Genomic DNA, 19428 nt, shown 5'->3' on the forward strand with positions numbered 1-19428 from the left:
ACATATTTACATACAAGTATACCACGCAAAAGTGGCCTATACTTTGCGCCAGAAGTTCACGACGCTCAACATTTCAGGGAAGTTTTACGAGATGGCATCCTTCAGCGAAGTGAAGGCATCGAACATCTGCGCGATCCCCGCAGGTGCTGTAGAATTTGTCAAGTACAACAGCAAGCATTTTTCGAGAATATATCCCAAGGGAACGAGGACCGACTCCAGCAACTACTGCCCCGTGCCTTTCTGGAACGTTGGCTGCCAAATCGGTAAAGAAACCAGTCCCCATTCAGGGTAATAATACAGACTATAAGACAGCCGCCTTGGGTCGCAGTTGCCTTGAACTACCAGAGCTGGGACCAGAAGACTTTCATCAACGAAGCCAAGTTCTCGACGAATGGCCGATCGGGTTATGTCCTCATGCCAGAGTTCCTTAGGAATGGCACCTTTGACCCTAATAAGATAGATCCGGCAATGAAAAGGACATTGACTGTCAAGGTGAACAGAGGGCTCTTTAGTTGAGCTGAAAAAAAAACAAACGCTCCTCTTGTGTCTTGTTAGATCATCAGTGGCCAGCAGATCCCGAAGCCAATGGCCGTTGCCGAAGGCGAAGTGGTCGACCCATACGTTATAATCAAGGTCAAGGGACATCCCCTGGACAACCAGAAGGTTAAGACGAAGTTCATCCATAATAATGGTAGGGGGATTGTCCTAGCTCCTGGTTCTAAACAAAAAGTGATGAAACGATCTTTTTTTTTTCAGGATTCAATCCATACTGGGGTGAAATCTTCGAACTGGACATACGGGTTCCAGAACTGGCGATGATACTGTTCACTGTCAAAGACGAAAACAGGATCGGCAAGAACATGAAGCTCGGCAAATATGCACTGCCATTCACAGCAATTGCTGAAGGGTACAGACACGTTCATCTTCGGAACGAGGCGTTCGGCCCTCTCGTACCTGCCAGCATTTTTGTTCACGTCACCATCAGAGAATGAACGTGCGAAACTTTGCGTATACGGTTCCTTTTTTTTTAAACCGTTTACGTTGTCACGTTCGCCGCCTGGTGGCAGGTTCTTCAGCTCTGCAATACGTCATTTTCTGTAGTACAGCCCGGGATCAGTTTCCAACGCGTGTCGGCTGTACGGTCGCCATAATCGATCAACCTGTCGAATGCCATGATGTCTTGAGGATCAACGCGGGACTTGGTTATCCGTGCCCTACAATCGGATAGTGGTCGAAATGTTGCATTCAGATTTGTACGAGCGTGGAACCCAACCAGCAACTAATACAATATGCAGCAGTGTAAATATGTTACTTACTCGATTTCATAAGTGACTAGTGATATGCTGAATAAGTGTTTTATTTTTATTTTTTTTTACCGCAGTGATTTTTTAGTATTCGATGCCTCTCGTAAGTGTTGAATACTCTTCAGTGTTCGGCTTTGACAGATGCTCTTTGATGCTGGCCTTTGAACTTTGACTACACCGGAATACACCGGAGTCAAACTCCTTTACAACGAAGCTCAGGGGACAGCAAAAAAAATTCGCAGTAAAGGTATTTTCGTTAAAAATGATGTCCATTATTGGACCTATAGGCTCCAGCGGGACCGCAAAAAAAATTTGCTGTAGTGGTATTTTCGTTAAAAAGCTGTTCGCTATAAAGGAGTTTGAGTTTGAATGGAACCCGTTCGATGCCCAGTACTCACCCAATGTTTCCAATATGGCCGGCCATTTTGTTGTGCAGAGCTTGGAAGATTCAGTATTGAAACCTAACTCCTACCTCGAACGCGGAATATATATAGCAACCTTTGATTTTGTATCCGCGCAGCTCTCAATTTCATTTCAAGTTCTAACGTGCAGGGTCAATGATTACCGTAATTTCACGCGTATTAGCCACGGCGTATGCGCGATTTTTTTTTCTCGCAGACGCTCTGCGGCTTATCCACCGGTGCGGCTTATCTGATAACTATTTTGTCCTGGTATTTTCCTCATACGCCGATCTTAACGAAGTGTGAAGATGTAACGAAGTGTCTCTGGAACAGCACTGCCCTGCCAATGCAAAAACAGTTCGTAACAGGGACGGGTCCACGTTCGAGTAGATTTAACTTCCTGGTGCATTCCCCCAAGCAGCTTTAACGAAAGTGATGACAGTGATTCACGTCTTCTGGAAGACCACCGACCCACCAGTCCACGAAAAACTCCCAACAAGGGCACAATCCGATCTTGGTAGAACTCTAGAGCTGACCTCCTCTGTTGTACACTATGCCGATCCCGTAGTATGGACCACAGGGTTTATGGCCTTCTCTATGGTCTCCTTTGTCGCACAGATCAGTCGTCTCGTATTGCCCGCGGCTTATCTGCGGGTGCGGCTTATCTGCCAGAAAATTTTCAAAACGCCCCTAAAAACTCTTCCTGCGGCTTATCTGCGGTGCGGCTTATACGCGTGAAATTACGATAGTCGATGCCATCCTATATAAACTGCGTTTTTAGGCGTCATCGTCGCCTAATCATCATCACATAAATCACACAATCATCTGCAGTGAAACCTCGATGATACGTTCCCACATGATACGCGTCTTTCAGCATTACGCCATGTGCGCCATAGCCATCACAAATCATACGATTTCCCAGATTCATGTGTACATGCTGTAATTGTGTTGTCGGGGTTTCGCTGCATGTAACGTCATGTGCCAAATGATGCTCATCTAATGAAAGTCTTGTCATGTTGCAGCTGTGATTTGCCCGTGTACGCGCACACGCAATCGCTATATCGGATCAATTATTCGATATTCTCCCGCTGTTTTTATTTTATTTTTTTGTTTGCTAAGATTTTGCAGGCTCTGTGATATGTATAAATCCATGCAATTTTTCACGCACTTTTTGGCTTGTGACGTGTGCCTTTCATGTTGATCGAGGCCTTGGAGGTCTTGTACAACGCCTTGTTGAGTATGCCATCCCCGACGATGCTGAGGGAAATAGTATTTGTGCAAAAGTATATGGACTATTTTTGTGCCGTTTTCATGTGTATTTCTGCTACGCGATGTTTTTATCTTTTAATTTTGCGAATAAAATCACGTTGTACAGAAATGGTGATGGTGAAAGGGCTTGCCGTTGTCGCCATCACAGAGGTGGGCAACGTCACGACTGACGCCCTTGGGGGAATGTGCGTCCTGGGCCGACTTCTAAGGGAACTGTGCCGACATATGTCGGAAAGCGTCTGAGGGAAAACCCACGACAAAACGCCAGACAGCACAACCGGAACCGGGATTCGAACCCGGGAACCTCCCAATCTCGACACGACATGGCCAGCACGTATCATGCATTTCTGTACAAAAAAAAAAAAAAAACTCATGCTTTTTTTTTTGTACAGAAATGCATGATACTCTTCATGTACATGTCAGCCACTCGCAAATTGTGGTTTGGAGGTCAGCGAAATCTAGTGTGCATACATGGAAATAAGAGACACAAGACAGACTTCTCACCTGCAACAAGCACAAGATTTATGGGTTCAGAGGACAAATATGTCACAAACCTTTCGCATGAACAACCAAAGTGATTCACGAAATAGACAGCAATGTAGTTGTGCATTGTGGTACGCAACAACAGGTGTGCTTCAAAGTATTCAAAGTTGATGCCAGTCCACGAAGAAACGGCACGCGCGAAGCCCAACTGCGCGCGTTCTGTCATTCGAGTGCAGTTCACCGGCTGACACTGTGGAAGGAACGACGGCACCTCAGGAACCATAAAGGGAACCGCCACCCAATAGGGGGCTGTTAATTTTTTTTTAATCCGAGAAAGTCCAGGGGGAGAAGAAAGGTAAGCAGCCATGGAATTTTAATCTGTATGGCTGGCCCATATTGTGCGTACAGAAAACGCTGTAAGAAACTCTGCGATATCGTCAAGCGACGTACCAAATGACGCATTCCAGATGTCGGACCTACGTCCAAAATGGGACCATAAGGCCGACTATTTCTTCTCTTGCGTTGGACTTTCTGTTGGACTCGGCAACCTGTGGCGGTTTCCATATCTTGTGTACCAGAATGGAGGAGGTATAACCTAAACACCAGATACCTTAGGTGCTTTATTTCATGCTTGTATGATTGTATAGGTGCGTTCCTGTTTGTATACCTGATCATACTGCTGATCGTTGGGAAGCCGATGTACTACCTGGAACTGTTCACAGGCCAGTTCAGCAATACTGGTTCCATCAGCGTCTGGGCCGCCTTTCCGATGTCGAGAGGTGGGTATCCGAGGGGTCGAGCGAGAGTCACTTCTACATGAATAGTCATACTGGAGAGTGTAGTTATAGTTTTGATAACGCGACACTGCGGATATGTGGTTGTGGTCCTGGTGGTATTGATTTGTTACTGCTGGACACATCAAGATTCTGCGTACTATAACTCGTACCCGCTGTCTTTGTCTATAGGTATCGGCGTGGCGATGTGTATAGGCTGCTTCTGCATGTCCCTGTATATTAACATGTACATCGCCTACTCAATGATATACATGTACCACTCTCTGGGAGCGAGGCTGCCTTGGAGCGGATGCTACGACTGGTGGCATGCAGACACCAGAGTGTGCTATATTCGAAAAGCTGGTGTCGTAAGTTCCTTCCCCTGAACTCAACTGTGGCACATTGTAACGTACCGCCTGCCCCCCCCCCCCTCCTCAGACGACATGCAAAGCTGCTTCCAATCGTCTCTACCAGCGCTTCAAGAACCGCAACATCACGTTCGGCGTCTCCGTAAACTCGAGCGAAAAGACCATCTTCGTCCCTCATCGAGCTTACAGCCAAGAGATGACTGGATGCGTGAATGCTACCAAGTCAGCCGCTGAACATTTCTTCTGGTGAGGACACATACTCTTATGATGCGTACGCCATTCAACGAGCAATGGTATGCTGCCTAAAGTTGGCAGTATGGCGGCTAAAGTTTCTGTGGGCAGCGACAATGGGTAATACAGAGCTGACAGAGCCTTTCTTCAGCGGTCTTCATTTGTCTCGTTAGCTGCTCCAACAACACCGGATGTCCTCTGGATGTACGAATAATGCCCTAACGAATTCGTACGTCCGATGGATATCCTCAGAATGTCCGTAGGACGTGCGACTGTATTATGACATTATTCGTACGTCCAGAGGATATTCGGTGTTGGGGTGTTGAGAATGTCTCTTTTTTTTTTTTTTTTTTTGCTCCAACTGTACGCCGGGCTCAGAGAATGCGTTCATTACAGGGATAATGTGCTAGAAACCAGCCGTGGCATCAGCGACTTAAAACCAATGAAGCTGGACCTGACCATCAGCTCGTTTATTGTGTGGCTTCAAATGTACTTCCTCACAGCCCGTGGCATGCGCTGCATGGGAAAGGTATGGAACAGTGGCACTCGCTCTGCCGGGCGTACACGTATATACAAGGACAACTGCTCGTAGGTGTTACTCGTGACGGCGACGTGCCCGTACATCATGTTCCTAGCCATGCTCATGAGGGGAGTGTCCCTAGACGGCGCAAGTGTCGGCGTGTCTGTCATCTTCATCCCGAACTGGAGGAGCATATTCACCTTGGATGTGAGTAAAGTGAAATATATCCGGGTGACGAAATGAAACCGAATAATATATATTTGCAGTGTTGGCGCACTGCGATTGAACAGTCGGTATTGTCACTAGGCATTGCCACCGGGTGCGTTATGGTATTGGCCAGCCATAGTGACTTCTACAACGACGTTTTTCAGTAAGACATGTGGCTTCTGTCCTCGTCGTTTTCGAGTGTACAGTGCTGGAGAAAAGTTTACGGAACACGCTCCGGCTCATTCCTTCCTCTTAGTGACGTGCTAGCAGCGAATGGTAATGGTACGGACTTGCAAACAGGTGACTGGGTTACCTAGGCACATGTCTGTAAGGCCATACGGTCCAATTTGCCGCTAGCGTGTGTCTATGACAAAGGAATGCGCCGGAGCATGTTCCGTTCAAGGCATCCGTATAGGGCCATACGTTGACCTGTGCCCACCAGTATATCAAGACTGTGCCCGAGTGCGTTGCCCCTGACCACGTGTAACCCAGGCGTACGCACCTCGCCGGCACATCAATTGTGGTCTTCATATAACCCCTCCGGGTTCCTGTGTACCTGTTGGATACCTCAACTGCATTTGAAGTGGTGCACACAAACGCGCGCTTAAACACTCCCCAATGTACCGCGAGTTGGTCTGCCAACTAAATATATTCATAACGTGCCTCTACACCTGGACTCTGCTTCTGCAGAGACTCTTGCTTCATCGTCATCTTGAACTTCATCTGGGGCCTCCTTACCAGCACAGCCTTCTTCAGTGTGATGGGGGGCGTTGCTTCCAACCTCAACGTCAGCATATCTGAACTCTATCCCGAGGAAAGTAAGCATATAACCGCACGGATTCTCGTTGCATTGTGCGACATGTACAGCATGGGAGAAACTGATGTACAGCATTACCTTTGTTTTTATAAGTGCTCAGCATGGCGTTTGTGGCCTACCCGGAAGCCATTGGGACACAGGCCTACCCTCAGATGTGGACCATGATCTTCTTTGTGGCGGTGTTCCTCATGGGTTTGAACATGTCCGTAAGTCGATCTCCAGTACGGCTATATATGGGACAGTGCTAAACTGAGAACTTGTCTTCTAGATGATATTGATTCAGACTGTGATGTCGGGCATCCTGGAACAGTTCCCAGATTACCGAGAATTCAGAAGTGAAGTGACATTGCTGTTCTGCATCGTGGCTTTTCTCATAGGACTGCCGTTGTGCACGCCGGTGAGGTCTTCCTTTGTCACGCGTCGAGAACTGTTATATCGCTTTGTCTACTCCTTTAGGCCGGTCCATACTTTATAAAGTTCCTGGAGACCTACTTTGGCGCCCCTTTCTTTGTCATTGCTGCGCTAATTGAAGTCCTCTCGTACTCCTGGGGTTATGGTACGTTTTATTGGTGGCTAATATAACTAACTTTGAATTGACGCGCCTGCAAACTTGCCTGTTCCCAACATATTATTGATTTGCCTTTGACGTCCTATTGTTAGCGTGTTTATTGATAGCGTCTACAATCAGTCGTGCGGGTACTCTTTGGTGTACCCTCTTGGTTGTAGCTTCTCGCCGGTCCTTGTACCGGCTGATAGTTGTTTGTGGCTGCGCTTCTAACAGAATGCGGGGGCCATGAAGGAAGTCTGTAGCTTTCCCCGGTAGGTTCTCCCCTCCCTTGTCTCCGCCCTATTGTTGCGAGCAGTCTCCTTGATGTGCGCCACCTATCGTGTTTGTTCGATTGACAAAATCATTGTATAGTGTACCTCTTGAGTCACCTCTTGATCTAGTATCGCTTGCTCTTCGTGAACATTTTCAGACTCAAGGAGACTACTCTTCGACATTGAGTTCATGTTCACCATGGCGCCATCCATCTTGTACAAGATCCTGTGGAGCTTCCTGACGCCCCTTCTGCTATTCGTACGTGCGCTTCTTGCCTCGTACGATTGGCTGCAAAACCCTCTCTATTTGCAGTTAGCTCTCGTGGTGCACGTCATGCATTTCGAGTACACAACGCTGGAGTCGTACAAGTTCCCGATGTATTCTGACCTCATCGGCTTCTTGCTGGTTGTGGTAGTCTTCTGTCAAGTGCCGCTATGGGCTATCAGCTGGGTGCGCGATAAGGAATTCGTAAGTGCACATTGCTCGCTTCTGTTGTAACAAACCTTTGCGTCGAAAGGAACGGGCATAGTTCAATCGATGTCACCATATATCCTTGCTTTGCATTCTCCGGCGCATTCTTTCCTCAGAGTGTACACGCTAGCAGCAAATGGAACCGCACCAGACATGTGCCTAGGTAACCCAGTCACCTTTTTTTCAATTCTGTACGGTACCATTCGCTGCAAGCGTCATTCTCTGAGGACGAAATGCGCCGGAGCGAAGAATTATGAAGGACATGCTTATAGTGTGCACGGGTGGCCCTAGAATTGTGACCCGAGTGTTTTAACACGTGAACTCGCCCGCAGAAAATCGACGAAGCCATCCAACCGGCGTACACCTGGGGACCCGAAGACCCCGCTTTGTTCAACGCTTACCAGGCGCGTCTCCGGAACCGAGGCTTCGTTCCTATGCACTCTCCCTTTCCCGTGCGGTTCGTGGTACCGGAGCCGTCGGCCAAGAGCAAAACGATGCCCGTCATCTTCGCGGCCGAGCCGGTGAGGGTACCGTACGCTGAGAGGCGGGGATCGGCAGCCGTGGAGCAAGGTCCAACGGAGAGGGTGTGGACACTGCCACCAGACTTGCCCGCTCTGGATCTTTCAAATCTGACGATTCCATTGCCCAAAGCTGGGCCGAGACCGGTAGCTGACTACTTGCCGCCTCCTCCGCAGCAACAGAGGTAAGCACATGCGGGTGACTAAAAATGAAACCCCGACGGAAAGGGACACAGACGAACACAACAAATTCTGCGTTCGTCTTTGTGCTCCTCTGCCTCTGGGTTTAATTTCTCATCACGCGGGTAAGCATTGGTGGTCTATTTTCTCAGCCTGATGGAAAAGAACACTCACTTATTGCTCGCGCTTAAAACACCTGCTGGGGTAATTCTGCTGCCACCGTGCTCTTGGAATCGTGCATCTTGTGTATTTAGAATCCCTTACCAAGAATCCTTTTGCCCAGGCCATCCATCCAGACTGTGCCAGCAATTCTACAACGCATTCCAGCGCCTCCGAGACCCCAAGGACCGCAAGTGCACAGCTTCCTACCAACCTTGTTCCCTAACAGTCTGGGCCCCCAGTTCTCACAGTCCCCTATGCGATTCGGTCTCCTGGGACGCCTGTTCCAGAGGCGCCCTCCAGGCGAGCCGGACGACGTGGTCATGGCCAACATTCCCATGGGTGCTCCCAGTTCCATTGTCCGACTTGGTCCAGCTTACCCACAACAGCCGAGAGATCGTGCTCATTCCACTTCCTCAGAGCACTCTTCGTCGTCAAAGAAAAAATGAAATGACGCGGGGTACATCGTGGCTCACCACAATAAATGCGCGTAAAGTGCTATTCGGAGATTGACAGTTGTATTGAATAGTCATCACGATGGGATAATGTCGTAATGGTACGACGCACCTGTTTGTGCGTGCACAGCCTCGTATGTGCCGTTTTTGTCAGTAGAGCGCTGGCTTGCCGAGCATCCCGGCCGACGATGGAAGCACTCGGGGAGATGTAAACATTTTTTATCACCGTGCTTCTGAGCATGTCTCCCCCCCCCTACCCCCCCTACCCCCCCTACCTGCCTACCCCACAATTAGGAGCAGAGCATTCCAGGAACTAGGGGGGGGGGGTAAAGACATAACCGCGCACATAGGACACGGAAGTATTAAGAGGACAGGACAGTTCGCACACTTCGTCCGTGTCCTTTGTGCGCTGTCCAGTGTATGACTACACCTCTACCGCGCTCTCCCTCCCCCTACTCAAAATTGACTAACAAGCCTCTTCCTACCACCGTCACGTCACATCCTGTGCTTACATTTGCCATTCATTGGCTGTTTTCATGGGTCGGTGATGGCTGAGCTGATGCTTTGCTCCGGTAATTGGAAGCGCGCGAGCAATTGCCTTGTGAAGTCGGCCCAGGGCGCACGATCCAGCAAACAGTCCCACTATCACCTCCACCAATACCTATGTACCAATGTCGCGAACATCTGGATAAAAAGGCAACACTTACATGGTTACTTGAAAAAGTAGACTCTCTGAGAACCCCGTTCACAACAATCGAGACAGCGCTTTAATTGAGACATTTTATGCACATTCAACAATAGGCACAGAGATAAATATTACGCAGGGAAAAAAAAAATGTCTTTAAATATAGTGGTGATTTCTCCATCGTCCGTCCTCGCTATAATCTCGCGTGTGCTTTCACATCCAACAGACAGACAAACACACACACAGGGAACGTGGTCTAGTAGAAGTATCACAGGCGGAACGCCACAGGTCACGTGGGCTCCACAAAATATATGCAGTCATTTATTTTTTTGTTGTTCTATATACCCGTTACGGAGACTCGGTTCACACAGTTCACCAGCTTGTCTCTGAAGGAACGTTTTTTTTTTTTTGTTTTTTTTTTTGAGACACCCGTGCACGTAAACCGGCCGGCGCGTGTGTCCGGCCACGGGTACTTGGAAAGCCCTGAGTCACGTCTTGCAGCACACGCGTGTACCCTCTTTGGTGCAAGCTGACATTTTCAACACCACGGCAAAACGGTGCATGGTGGGCAGTTGTGCGCGCAACGTGCCCGAAAGGGATAGATGGAAGGCCTTTACTTTTCCTTTCTTCTACCACTGCTTCCACAGCGATCTATATGCTCTCTGAAAGAGTTTCAGTGACGTCATCAAGTAAGACTTTGGAATCCCTTTGCTTCCTTGTCGATCTTGACATCCCTGCGCCTCGAAAGGTTCCTAGTCATATCCATATACAGATTTCAATAGGACCTTTTCGTTTGGGAAGTTCAAGTTCGCTGCTCTGTGTTTATGGAAGAGTACTACATCGACTGTTCAGGGCCGGCGCGTACACTAGGCTGGTCAAAACGACTGCGTAGGGCATCACATCATCTTGTTCTTCTTTGCTTTTTTTTTTGGGGGGGGGGGTGCCACTATCAAAGGACAGATGGCATTGGAAAGAACACAAGAAAGTGATGGAGATCCAGGTCAGAAAAGCTTCCATTCTCTTTTTCCTTTACTGTCATGTCTTCTGGAACGACCAACTTTTATCCAGGTAACTGCGAACTCAATTAGCTAATGTGCATCAACTAGATTAGTATTACCGTGACCGTAGCTTCTGGTGACGTGGAACCACCGACATTGCGAACTCACAACACCGTTCCATACCCGCAAAGAACGAATGAAGCAGAATGGCCGACTGTATTGCCTCGTATGGAACTTACGACTAGGAACGTTAGTGCGTGCATCTTGCGTCGTGGGCTAAAACGAAGGTCAGGAATGGGAAAGTGCCGTGCTCAGACAAACCGGGAACACCCCCAATGACCCTGGGCAGAGATTTTCATGCCCTAGGAAAACACTGGTTCTAGGATCACACCTAACCGAAGGACCCTCTCGTATCATGCACATACATGACCCATTGGACAGAGCAACCCTGTCCTTGGACCGTTGTGCTAAGATGTGCCATGAGGGAGTGATAGGGTGTGACTACCTACCAAGATGCGCCGGCCCTGCGATTCACATAGCCGCGCCACGATGTGGCAGTTTGAAAACACGTACGTGGCCTGTTGTTTTTCGACTGCACAGGTCTAAAGTCATCGTGCTCTTCTTGATTACTACTTCTGTCCACCCTTCTCCTGGAGACATGTCGGTCCCTCACAAAATGCCGTTAGGAACAGGCGCACTCTTTGACAATCATCCCTTTCTGCCTAGTAACGGACAGTGTCGGCGGATCGTCGTTGTTATAATGCAACAGACTGAGCGGCTTTAGCTTCCTCGGAGCGCAACAAGGCCTCGGAACTTCTCTGCCTTCGCTCTTCTTGTTTATAATGCTCTGCAGGAGCGCGTGCGTGCTCGCGAAGTTTCTATAACGGTTGGGACATTTTCCTTTGCAGAAGTAAGCCTCAAACTCTTTCGGTTCGACTATCCAATCCCAGCCAATCTCTGCGAAAGAAACCTTGAGCGCATACCGACAACATACTTTGGTCTTCATCCCGTTGGAACACTCCATTCGCAGGCGAGGGTGTCCATCCAAAGAGGACACGCCGGTGTCTACGGAATGCCGCCGTACTCGGGCAACGTTTTCGACGACTTCGACATCTAACGAAGTGTCTGGCGAAACGCGGCAGCTACCGCGACATTCGACAAGTAGTCCGTAGTTGGTGTGTGGTCGTTCAACCCACGTTCCGACAGCCCTGGAGACGTCAAAGAGGTGCCAGCCCTCGGCGGAGACGTCACTAGCAGCGATGAGGAGCTTGTCGCAGTTTGGGTGCCTGTGACAGGTGGAAGGTTCTAGTAGTTGGTAGACGAGCACGGTGGCCGTCCAGGGGGACGAATGGTGGAGGCGGAGTTTGGCAGATCGTACGGTGATGCCTCGGGGACCGCCTTGGGTGGTGTTGCCCGAAGAGCTCGGGATGTGTACGGGGAAGTGAAGATGATGTCTATCCTGGTCGCCTCTTGAATCCAGCGGGAATAAGGGTGCTGCAAGGACAGAGAACAACACTGTATATTACAACTGTATAGTCTCGGGTCCACGCTGTCACGTGGTTTCTTTCTTTCTTGTCTTTTTTAAAACAAAATTTAAAAAAAAAGAAGAAGAACACTTAAGAGGTACTCGACAGCACGTAGCTGATTCTGGGATGTCTGAAGGCGTTCTACGACTTGTCTATTTTGTCTCGGCTCTAGAATTGATGTTTAAAAAAATGACGTCATTAATATCAATTATATTGTTACTTAGAGACAATACAAAGATATCCTGACTTGCGGAGGACGACTCCCGACCAGATCCAGTTGGTTTCACCCACTTATAATGCACCATTTATTTTTTATTTAAACCTTGGTTGTGAAACATCCTGTATAAATATGACGTGGTTGTCGAAGAATGTTAGGGCGCCTTGAATCAAGAATAAGCAGTTCGAGCATTCGCTGGGCGTGCGACGGGGAAATCCGACCGCGTTGTCGCGTTTCATAGTTTGGCAGTCTTTGAGACGCCTTACGTCTGCTCAGGCTACCAATTCGCATTCCGGAAGTCACGCGCCTGGTAGAATTTCTACTTTGCCTTCAGGGACTTCATGGAAGAAGTCTGATATTGCGGCACGTGCGATCTTGATTATTTTTGCACAGCAGAGCACGATCTTCAGTCATATTCATCCAAGTGTGACTTTAAAGCAAGATATAGCTTAACAGATTGTAATGTTATCACTCAAGTGTCATGACCCTCCTTTTGCGAAAAGGGTTAAGTAATCGGAAGCAACAATTATTTTGCAGATCTAGTGCAGATATCGTCCGCTGCAAAAGGTAACGGAAGGCGGGGCGAAAGTGGAACACAGCACATATATAACGTAACTTCCGCCAGTCACGATAGTATTCAGACCGGTGACAACAGTCAGGTTGCTGAGATGCACGAAACACGACGAATACACCTTGCGCCTTTATTGCACCCGAATTGCACCTTTACAATGTAATGGAATGACAATGTGTACGGCATATGCCTGACTTAACATTTTATCGTTTCAGAAATGCAAGTCCTTCTGTCGCACACCACTTTGTCGTCTGCAAACGAATGCAGACGTGTGTTCGCGCCTGTGGACGGCTGTCGTCTGCCACAATATTTGAGTTTCTTTTTTTGTATGAATTAAGGCTTTTTCCCGCCCCACCTAGCACTGAAGGGCTGTCTTTTCGTCCTTTCTGAGGTTAGAATGCCCAGAAAGACAGCTTTTTAGACGTCTCGACCACGGATCCTTGCTGTCGTTTGCTGCGCCACCTGGTCTACATTTTCTTATTCCCCTCCGGAGCAAGGAATCGTTTTGAACGAAGACGCCTTTGATTCCATGTCGTCTGCTACCAAACGTGTGGGGCTACTCAAACTGTCGTCTGCAAAAGAGGTGAGACAGTACGCTGCACGTGGCATTCGGTCATAGACCGTGGAAAGAGATATCATGAGAGTGCAACCCGAATGCGCATTCCTGTGCAAAGCAGGAATGTCCTGCATAGCAGACGATATTGGGTTAACTTCGCCGTCTGCTTAGTGTCACGCTAGCGAGTGTTAGCGTACGCGGTACAGATGTTATCGCTCCGTACGCGAGGTGACTCCATGAAAATCACGCGCTTCTATGTCCTCAATTGAGTACGCAATGTAGCCCCCAGCTCGTCAAATCAATCTATTTTCGTTGCAGACGTGTCCGGGGAACAGCTGTCCCCCTTTCAGAAAGTAATACAGAAGTGCCCGTACGTTGATTTAGTCGAACCTTCGGCCGAGCCCCCGGGAAGTCGCGAAAAAAAAAAATCATTTTCACATCCCTCCTTCCCGAATGGCTTGGCCTGACTTCCTGTTTGTCGTCTGCTCCGTTTCGTACGTATGTCAGACACAAAATATAGGCACAATTTCTGTCGCGTCTAGTTTACGAGCGAAGTACTGTTTAGGATGAAATTGACCGATATTTTGGCAAACCTATAAATGCTTAACCTATAACCTATAAATGGCTTGCGCGAATGTTATTTGAAACAAATTTAATTTAGCAAGTTTTAGCTTTTACATGTGTCTGTGATAAAAGTTAATCAACCGAGAGTGTTACCGTGCAGATTGCCTGCTGTCTGTTGTGTATCAGACAGCGAGCAGCATGTACCCGTATGGTTTTCCTGATATGCATCAGACAGGCAAACTGGCAAACCATATGGTTACACGCGCTGCTCGTGGGGTGAGAATTTTGCGTCCTGGGCCGACTTCATGGATTACTAAGATGGTAAGAAACACATTGGATTGCGGTTATGTTGGGCTGTGCGTAAGGGTTATTGCCAACTGAGAACAAGAACGGTCGCAGGAACCACACGGAATTTTCACAATATTCAAATTTATGTGACAATTTATTCCCTCGATTTCAACAAAGCTGCTGCACTATAACCTTGAGGCAAAAGCTCCCTTGCGCTTTCAACTTCAGGCTTTAAATCTGTCTAGCTATCGGGTAACCCGTGCACTCATAAAACCGTTCAAGTTTGAAGCCGGACATCAAGCGATCCGAAACTATCGAAAACTCGTTCATCAACCATGTTATCCCCCCAGCACTGCTGTGACGTCATTTCCGGTGTGGCTTTACAGCGTCCCAGAGCAGACTCGTCTGCAATGTTTGTCAGATGTAGCAGATGACCCGGTCTGAACCGGTTACATCGCCGAGTCCAGAGGCATGCTTTTTATCTCTCTTCTAGGCAGTTTGGCAATAATATATTCCCTCTGTACCAAGCATGGCCCTTTTCGAGAAAAGTTATTCCCTTCGAGCTACCAGGCTTCGAATCCTTTCGTGCTCTTAAAGTCCTCTTTAAAATAAATGGTGCAACAGATCACTTAGTAACTAGCGCTATAGGTTTGTTAGATCTTTATGGCACTATTGTTTGTTCGACTTCAAACCAGGTGACAGGGGGGAGGGGGGGACTCGTCGAAAAATAGCAGCCCGTGTCAATCTCTATCCGCAATATCTAATGTTCTTTTTGGTACAATACGATTGCTCATTACAGTCACATTGCATGGTCGCAACTTCGTCGTCCGCACGGTTCTGCGACATGATGACGTCAGACTCCGTCACTTCCGTTACGACGTCTGCGCAAGGGAACAACAGGAGACCCATAGTTCACTCCAATCCATTGTTGTCCGGAGACATTACCCTTTTACGTCAGACATGAGAGAAAAACAACACAGTCGCGTAATCTGGCAAACTGTGTAACTTTTCGCTGAACAATGCGTCGTAGTTGTGCAGACGACGCGAGTCTGTCGTCTGCTAAGAAAACATCCATCTTCTCCGTCAGCGCAGTCGCGCTGCAGTCAACCGTTCACAAAAGATGTCACGACAAGTGTCCGTTCCAACAGCTTCCTCAAATTCGGAAGCACCAGGATGCACCAGTTTCGAAATGGCCGCAGACGGTATATTTGAACGCTCGTCGCAGACGACACGTGTAGACGAGATTCATCGCCTACTCATAAACGATATCAGAAGTGAGAGCTCAAAAATGTGGCAGCGTCACGTATTCATACTCACGGAAAGATAGATCCCGGACGGGGTTGAATGGAATTTCCCGCCCAGATTTTAATTGAACCGTCCGTTTTCGTCAAAGGAGCGCAAAGTGGAAACTGCTTTTGCAGAGCAAGTTTAACAGGTTTCCTTAATTCCTTCCAAGCACTCACCCGGCCACGGTACTCAAAGAAAAATTCACGAAAAGCACCACACATGACGGACGACATCGAGAGAGCTCAATAAAAATGAACTAGACTGGCAGTGTAAAATTGCGATGTACTGCCCGCTGTTTTCCTGACGGTCGACAAGGATATAACCGGTCTTCCTTTTCTTCTTCTTTGTTTTTATATTCACATTGCCGAAAAGGAATTAATGGTTGCCGTCTTTAATTTTACTATTCCAAGAAGAATTTCGATCATTTATACCAAAGATTACGATCACAAACGTCCTGGTCACAGTAAAAAAAAAAACAGAAACTCACCCCATAACAAGCTCTGCGCGGATCTCCGGGCCGAATGATACAGCCACCGCGCTTCCGACCTGATGAGGTAGCGGGGCGTACGCCTTCTTGTAACACTTATGCAGGAACGGTGATTGTCACCAAAAAGGCGTATACTCCGCCCATTTTCAGCAAATCACGGACGACAACGATATCACTGTGTACAGCGGTTCGTCTGGAGCCGTGTTAGGTGGTCAAGTTCTGTTTATCGCCTGCAAAGCTTCGGTACATTAGGTACCGTATACGTTACCTTTGCCGTTACAGAAGTGGTTTCATGGTGAAAACAACATCCGTACATATCTGGCAACACTTGTTCTGCGAGCAAAAAAATGACGATATATATGCACGCAATATTGATTTATTGGGAAATACGCGCGTAATCTTCTTTGGCACAACATCGCACCGTGTGGCTAACAAGCCCCGCAAAGTCGAAAAGTACTACTTACCCACCTATAGAGCAAACACTACCTTCATCTGGAAAACCCTGCTTCTGCGTTATGAAAATTGATCCCCATAAATAACCCTTAGAGTACATTTTCCCTTTCCCTCATCGTTTATAGGCTCATGTATCATATCCGAATTGACAGTAATAGTTCCACTCACCGACTCCTGTGCACAAACGTGCTTTCTCATTCCAATATCGTTATCGAACATTGACCTCTCTGTCCAGCGTTCATCTGCTACTACCATGCACTGATGCTTCTGGACTGCTTAGTGGCCGTGGGTGGGCTCTGCAGCATTTGCAAACCAATTACGTTCGATAAATTCAAGGAGGGGGATGCCGGAAACCCCTCAATCATGACAAGGTGTTGGTTTTCCAACATTCCTCAGGCTAATAATCATTGGCTACTGTACTTGAAGGTGTCGGCGCGTTTCATGATTACGGCCTTCTGATAAGAGCGTAAATAAGTTTGGTCTCCACTGGGTGTTCTTACGAATTAAGAAAAGTCCGACTTGACGCATGGCTTCCGTTTTCTATTTCAGTTAATGTCTGAATTTGAAAATGTTTGAGTCGTAAAAGTCAACGCAAAACATGAGATGAGAGATGAAACACCAGATCAACGGGATTGGAATTAAAGGTGACGTCACGAACAGCAGAACGTCCTGAAGGTTCGAATGCGTACACTTTAGAAACAGAACTTCACCGCGTAGCACGTCATGCGCCAACCACTGCCACTAATGACAGGGTTATCGCTTCCCATTTGCAGAGAGAGGGGCGTACGCCTTTTTGTAGCAATCATCATATATCCAAATTCCTACAAAAAGGCGTACGCCCCCTTCGCTCTTCGAATCAGAAGCGATAACTGTATCATTCGTGGTAATGGTTGGCGGACAACGTGCTATGCGGTGAAGTTCTCTCCTGAGAGTGCGAGTAATAGGGTTATATCTCCTGATCCCAAGAAGGGGGGGGGGGTGCACGCCTTTCTGTGTCTAATTGGGTATTTGATAATTGCCACAAAAAGGCGTACGCCCCCCCCCCCCGTTCTCTTGGTACCACAAGCGATAACCCTATCATTCGTTGCAATAATGGTAGGCGCACAGCGCGCTATGCGGTGAAGTTCTGTTTTTAGAGTTCTGTTTAGAGAGCTTGAATGCAGTATATTCTGCCGCTACTGGTTCGTTGGTTCCTACTGTTTCGTTGCGTCGTATAGAAACGCTTTCAAGAAATGAAGCAGCAGACCCCTGATGGATGTCACCCACAGCTCCAGTGTTTGCGAATAAGCACATACTGCAAAAGCCTTATTGTTCTCGCACTCCTAATTTTCGCTAATTTCGCGAATTGAAAATTTTGCGAAATTTAAGTGCGTATGTGAAAATTTCGAGCTAAAATTGACGCTTCCAAACAGTGATACAACGGAAACTCTATTTTCACACTTGGTTACTGGTAAGCATTTCAGCTGCTTTACAGCACAAGCGTGCGCAATACCGCCTTAATTAAATACCGTATAACCATTTAATTTCGCGGCCCTAAATTTTCGCGAGTCGACTAACAGGGATGTATTCGCGACCACTACATTTCGCGAGCTCCTCAAGCTCCTCGAGCCATTCCTTCTCTGTTTTGAAATTTTCGCGCGCCCTTAAATTTCATTTCGATTCGAGATTTCATTCGAGATTCGCGAAAATTAGCGGCTCGGGGAAAATCAAAAAGAGGGTTTTACAGTACAGTAAATAAAGGCACAAAGCGAGGCAATCGAGCCACAAGCTTCAGCGTCTAGATTTAGCGAAACCTTAGTGGACGCGAATATGTGCCCTGTGCCTGATTCGCGAAAAATACCGTGTCGCGAAATAAAAGAGTTGCAGTATTTCCGCCTCCTCCTCCTCCTCTTCTTCTTTCTCGTTTGCATGAACCAGTCATGAGCCCCTTCAGAACCCCTTCATGAACCCCTTCAGCCGATTAACTCAGTATAGGGTTGTGTGTTTTGCATGGACGCTGTCACAAGATCCGCACCTGCGATATTATTGATTCGCAACACAATACTTTTCAGTATCCATAGACGTACGAGCCCAGTAAAGGTCGTGTACCTCAAGAAATAATTTTTTTCTTTACAGACGGGTGTGCTTTTCATTGCGACAAACGTGTGAGACGCTACTTAACACATGCATTATTTAGAGCCAGAAGTAATAAGATCGTAGAACACATCCTTCTCACGGGGGTCGGAAATATGTTGATGCTCGAAGAGTTTTAGCGGCGAGCCTCTCTCGTGTGGACTCCCGACGCGGACTTCGACATCGCGGAACTGTTAGGTCCTCCGTTGTCCGACAAGGCGCTGAGGGCACTTGAAGATTTTCATTTCATTTCATTTTATTCCAGAAAAAAAATGCAAATAAAACAACAAGCTACAGGATACTGGGAAAAAAGCTGTACGTTATGTAGCTTGACCCGTCCCAGCCCTGTACTTCGGGCAGCGCGACAGTGAAGAAAAAAATAAATAAATAGAAAACACAAAAACAAAAATAAAACACAGGGAAAGAAAAAGAAATCAGAAAAGGGCATAATATAGTATGTACAATTCATATCACAAACAAAAATTACATAAATACAGACGCATACACTCTAAAAACAGAACTCCACCGCATAGCACGCTGTGCGCCAACCATTGCCAGGAATGACAGGGTTATCGCTTCAGATTCGAAGAGAAAGGTGGGCGTACGCCTTTTTGTGGCAATTTTAATATATCCAAATTTCCACAAAAAGGCGTACGCCCTTCTCTCTCTTCGAATCAGAAGCGATAGCCCTATCATTCTTGGAAACGG

General features: G+C 47.5%; 3 protein-coding genes across 6 annotated transcripts in view; 2 read left to right on the forward strand and 1 right to left on the reverse strand.

Annotated features, from left to right (window-relative positions):
* LOC135390781 (1-phosphatidylinositol 4,5-bisphosphate phosphodiesterase eta-2-like) overlaps positions 1 to 3083 on the forward strand; it is a 42384-nt gene extending 39301 nt beyond the window's left edge. For all 4 annotated transcript variants that reach the window (XM_064620682.1, XM_064620680.1, XM_064620681.1 and 1 more), the window contains 4 exons: positions 78 to 263; positions 329 to 492; positions 556 to 691; positions 757 to 3083. In XM_064620682.1, the coding sequence (XP_064476752.1) occupies positions 78 to 263; positions 329 to 492; positions 556 to 691; positions 757 to 992 (722 nt within the window). In that variant the 3' untranslated portion in view covers positions 993 to 3083. The remainder of the gene's footprint in view (positions 1 to 77; positions 264 to 328; positions 493 to 555; positions 692 to 756) is intronic.
* A 559-nt stretch (positions 3084 to 3642) lies between these two features.
* On the forward strand, positions 3643 to 9022 carry LOC135390779 (sodium-dependent nutrient amino acid transporter 1-like). Its single transcript, XM_064620669.1, has 16 exons — positions 3643 to 3812; positions 3925 to 4045; positions 4105 to 4236; positions 4423 to 4598; positions 4669 to 4844; positions 5226 to 5358; positions 5422 to 5556; positions 5616 to 5719; positions 6247 to 6374; positions 6467 to 6579; positions 6642 to 6770; positions 6830 to 6929; positions 7351 to 7451; positions 7506 to 7661; positions 7997 to 8367; positions 8646 to 9022. Exons 2-16 carry the CDS (start codon positions 3925 to 3927, stop codon positions 8968 to 8970), a joined length of 2400 nt encoding a protein of 799 aa, XP_064476739.1. The 5' UTR covers positions 3643 to 3812; the 3' UTR covers positions 8971 to 9022.
* Positions 9023 to 9720: 698 nt separating this feature from the next.
* Positions 9721 to 19428, reverse strand: part of LOC135390783 (bone morphogenetic protein 2-like) — a 38969-nt gene continuing 29261 nt past the window's right edge. The window contains exon 2 of the mRNA XM_064620684.1: positions 9721 to 12153. Coding sequence (XP_064476754.1) covers positions 11342 to 12153 — 812 coding nt within the window. The 3' untranslated portion in view covers positions 9721 to 11341. The remainder of the gene's footprint in view (positions 12154 to 19428) is intronic.

This window comes from Ornithodoros turicata, chromosome 4, assembly GCF_037126465.1.
Source record: "Ornithodoros turicata isolate Travis chromosome 4, ASM3712646v1, whole genome shotgun sequence".
NCBI classification, from domain to species: Eukaryota; Metazoa; Arthropoda; class Arachnida; order Ixodida; family Argasidae; genus Ornithodoros; species Ornithodoros turicata.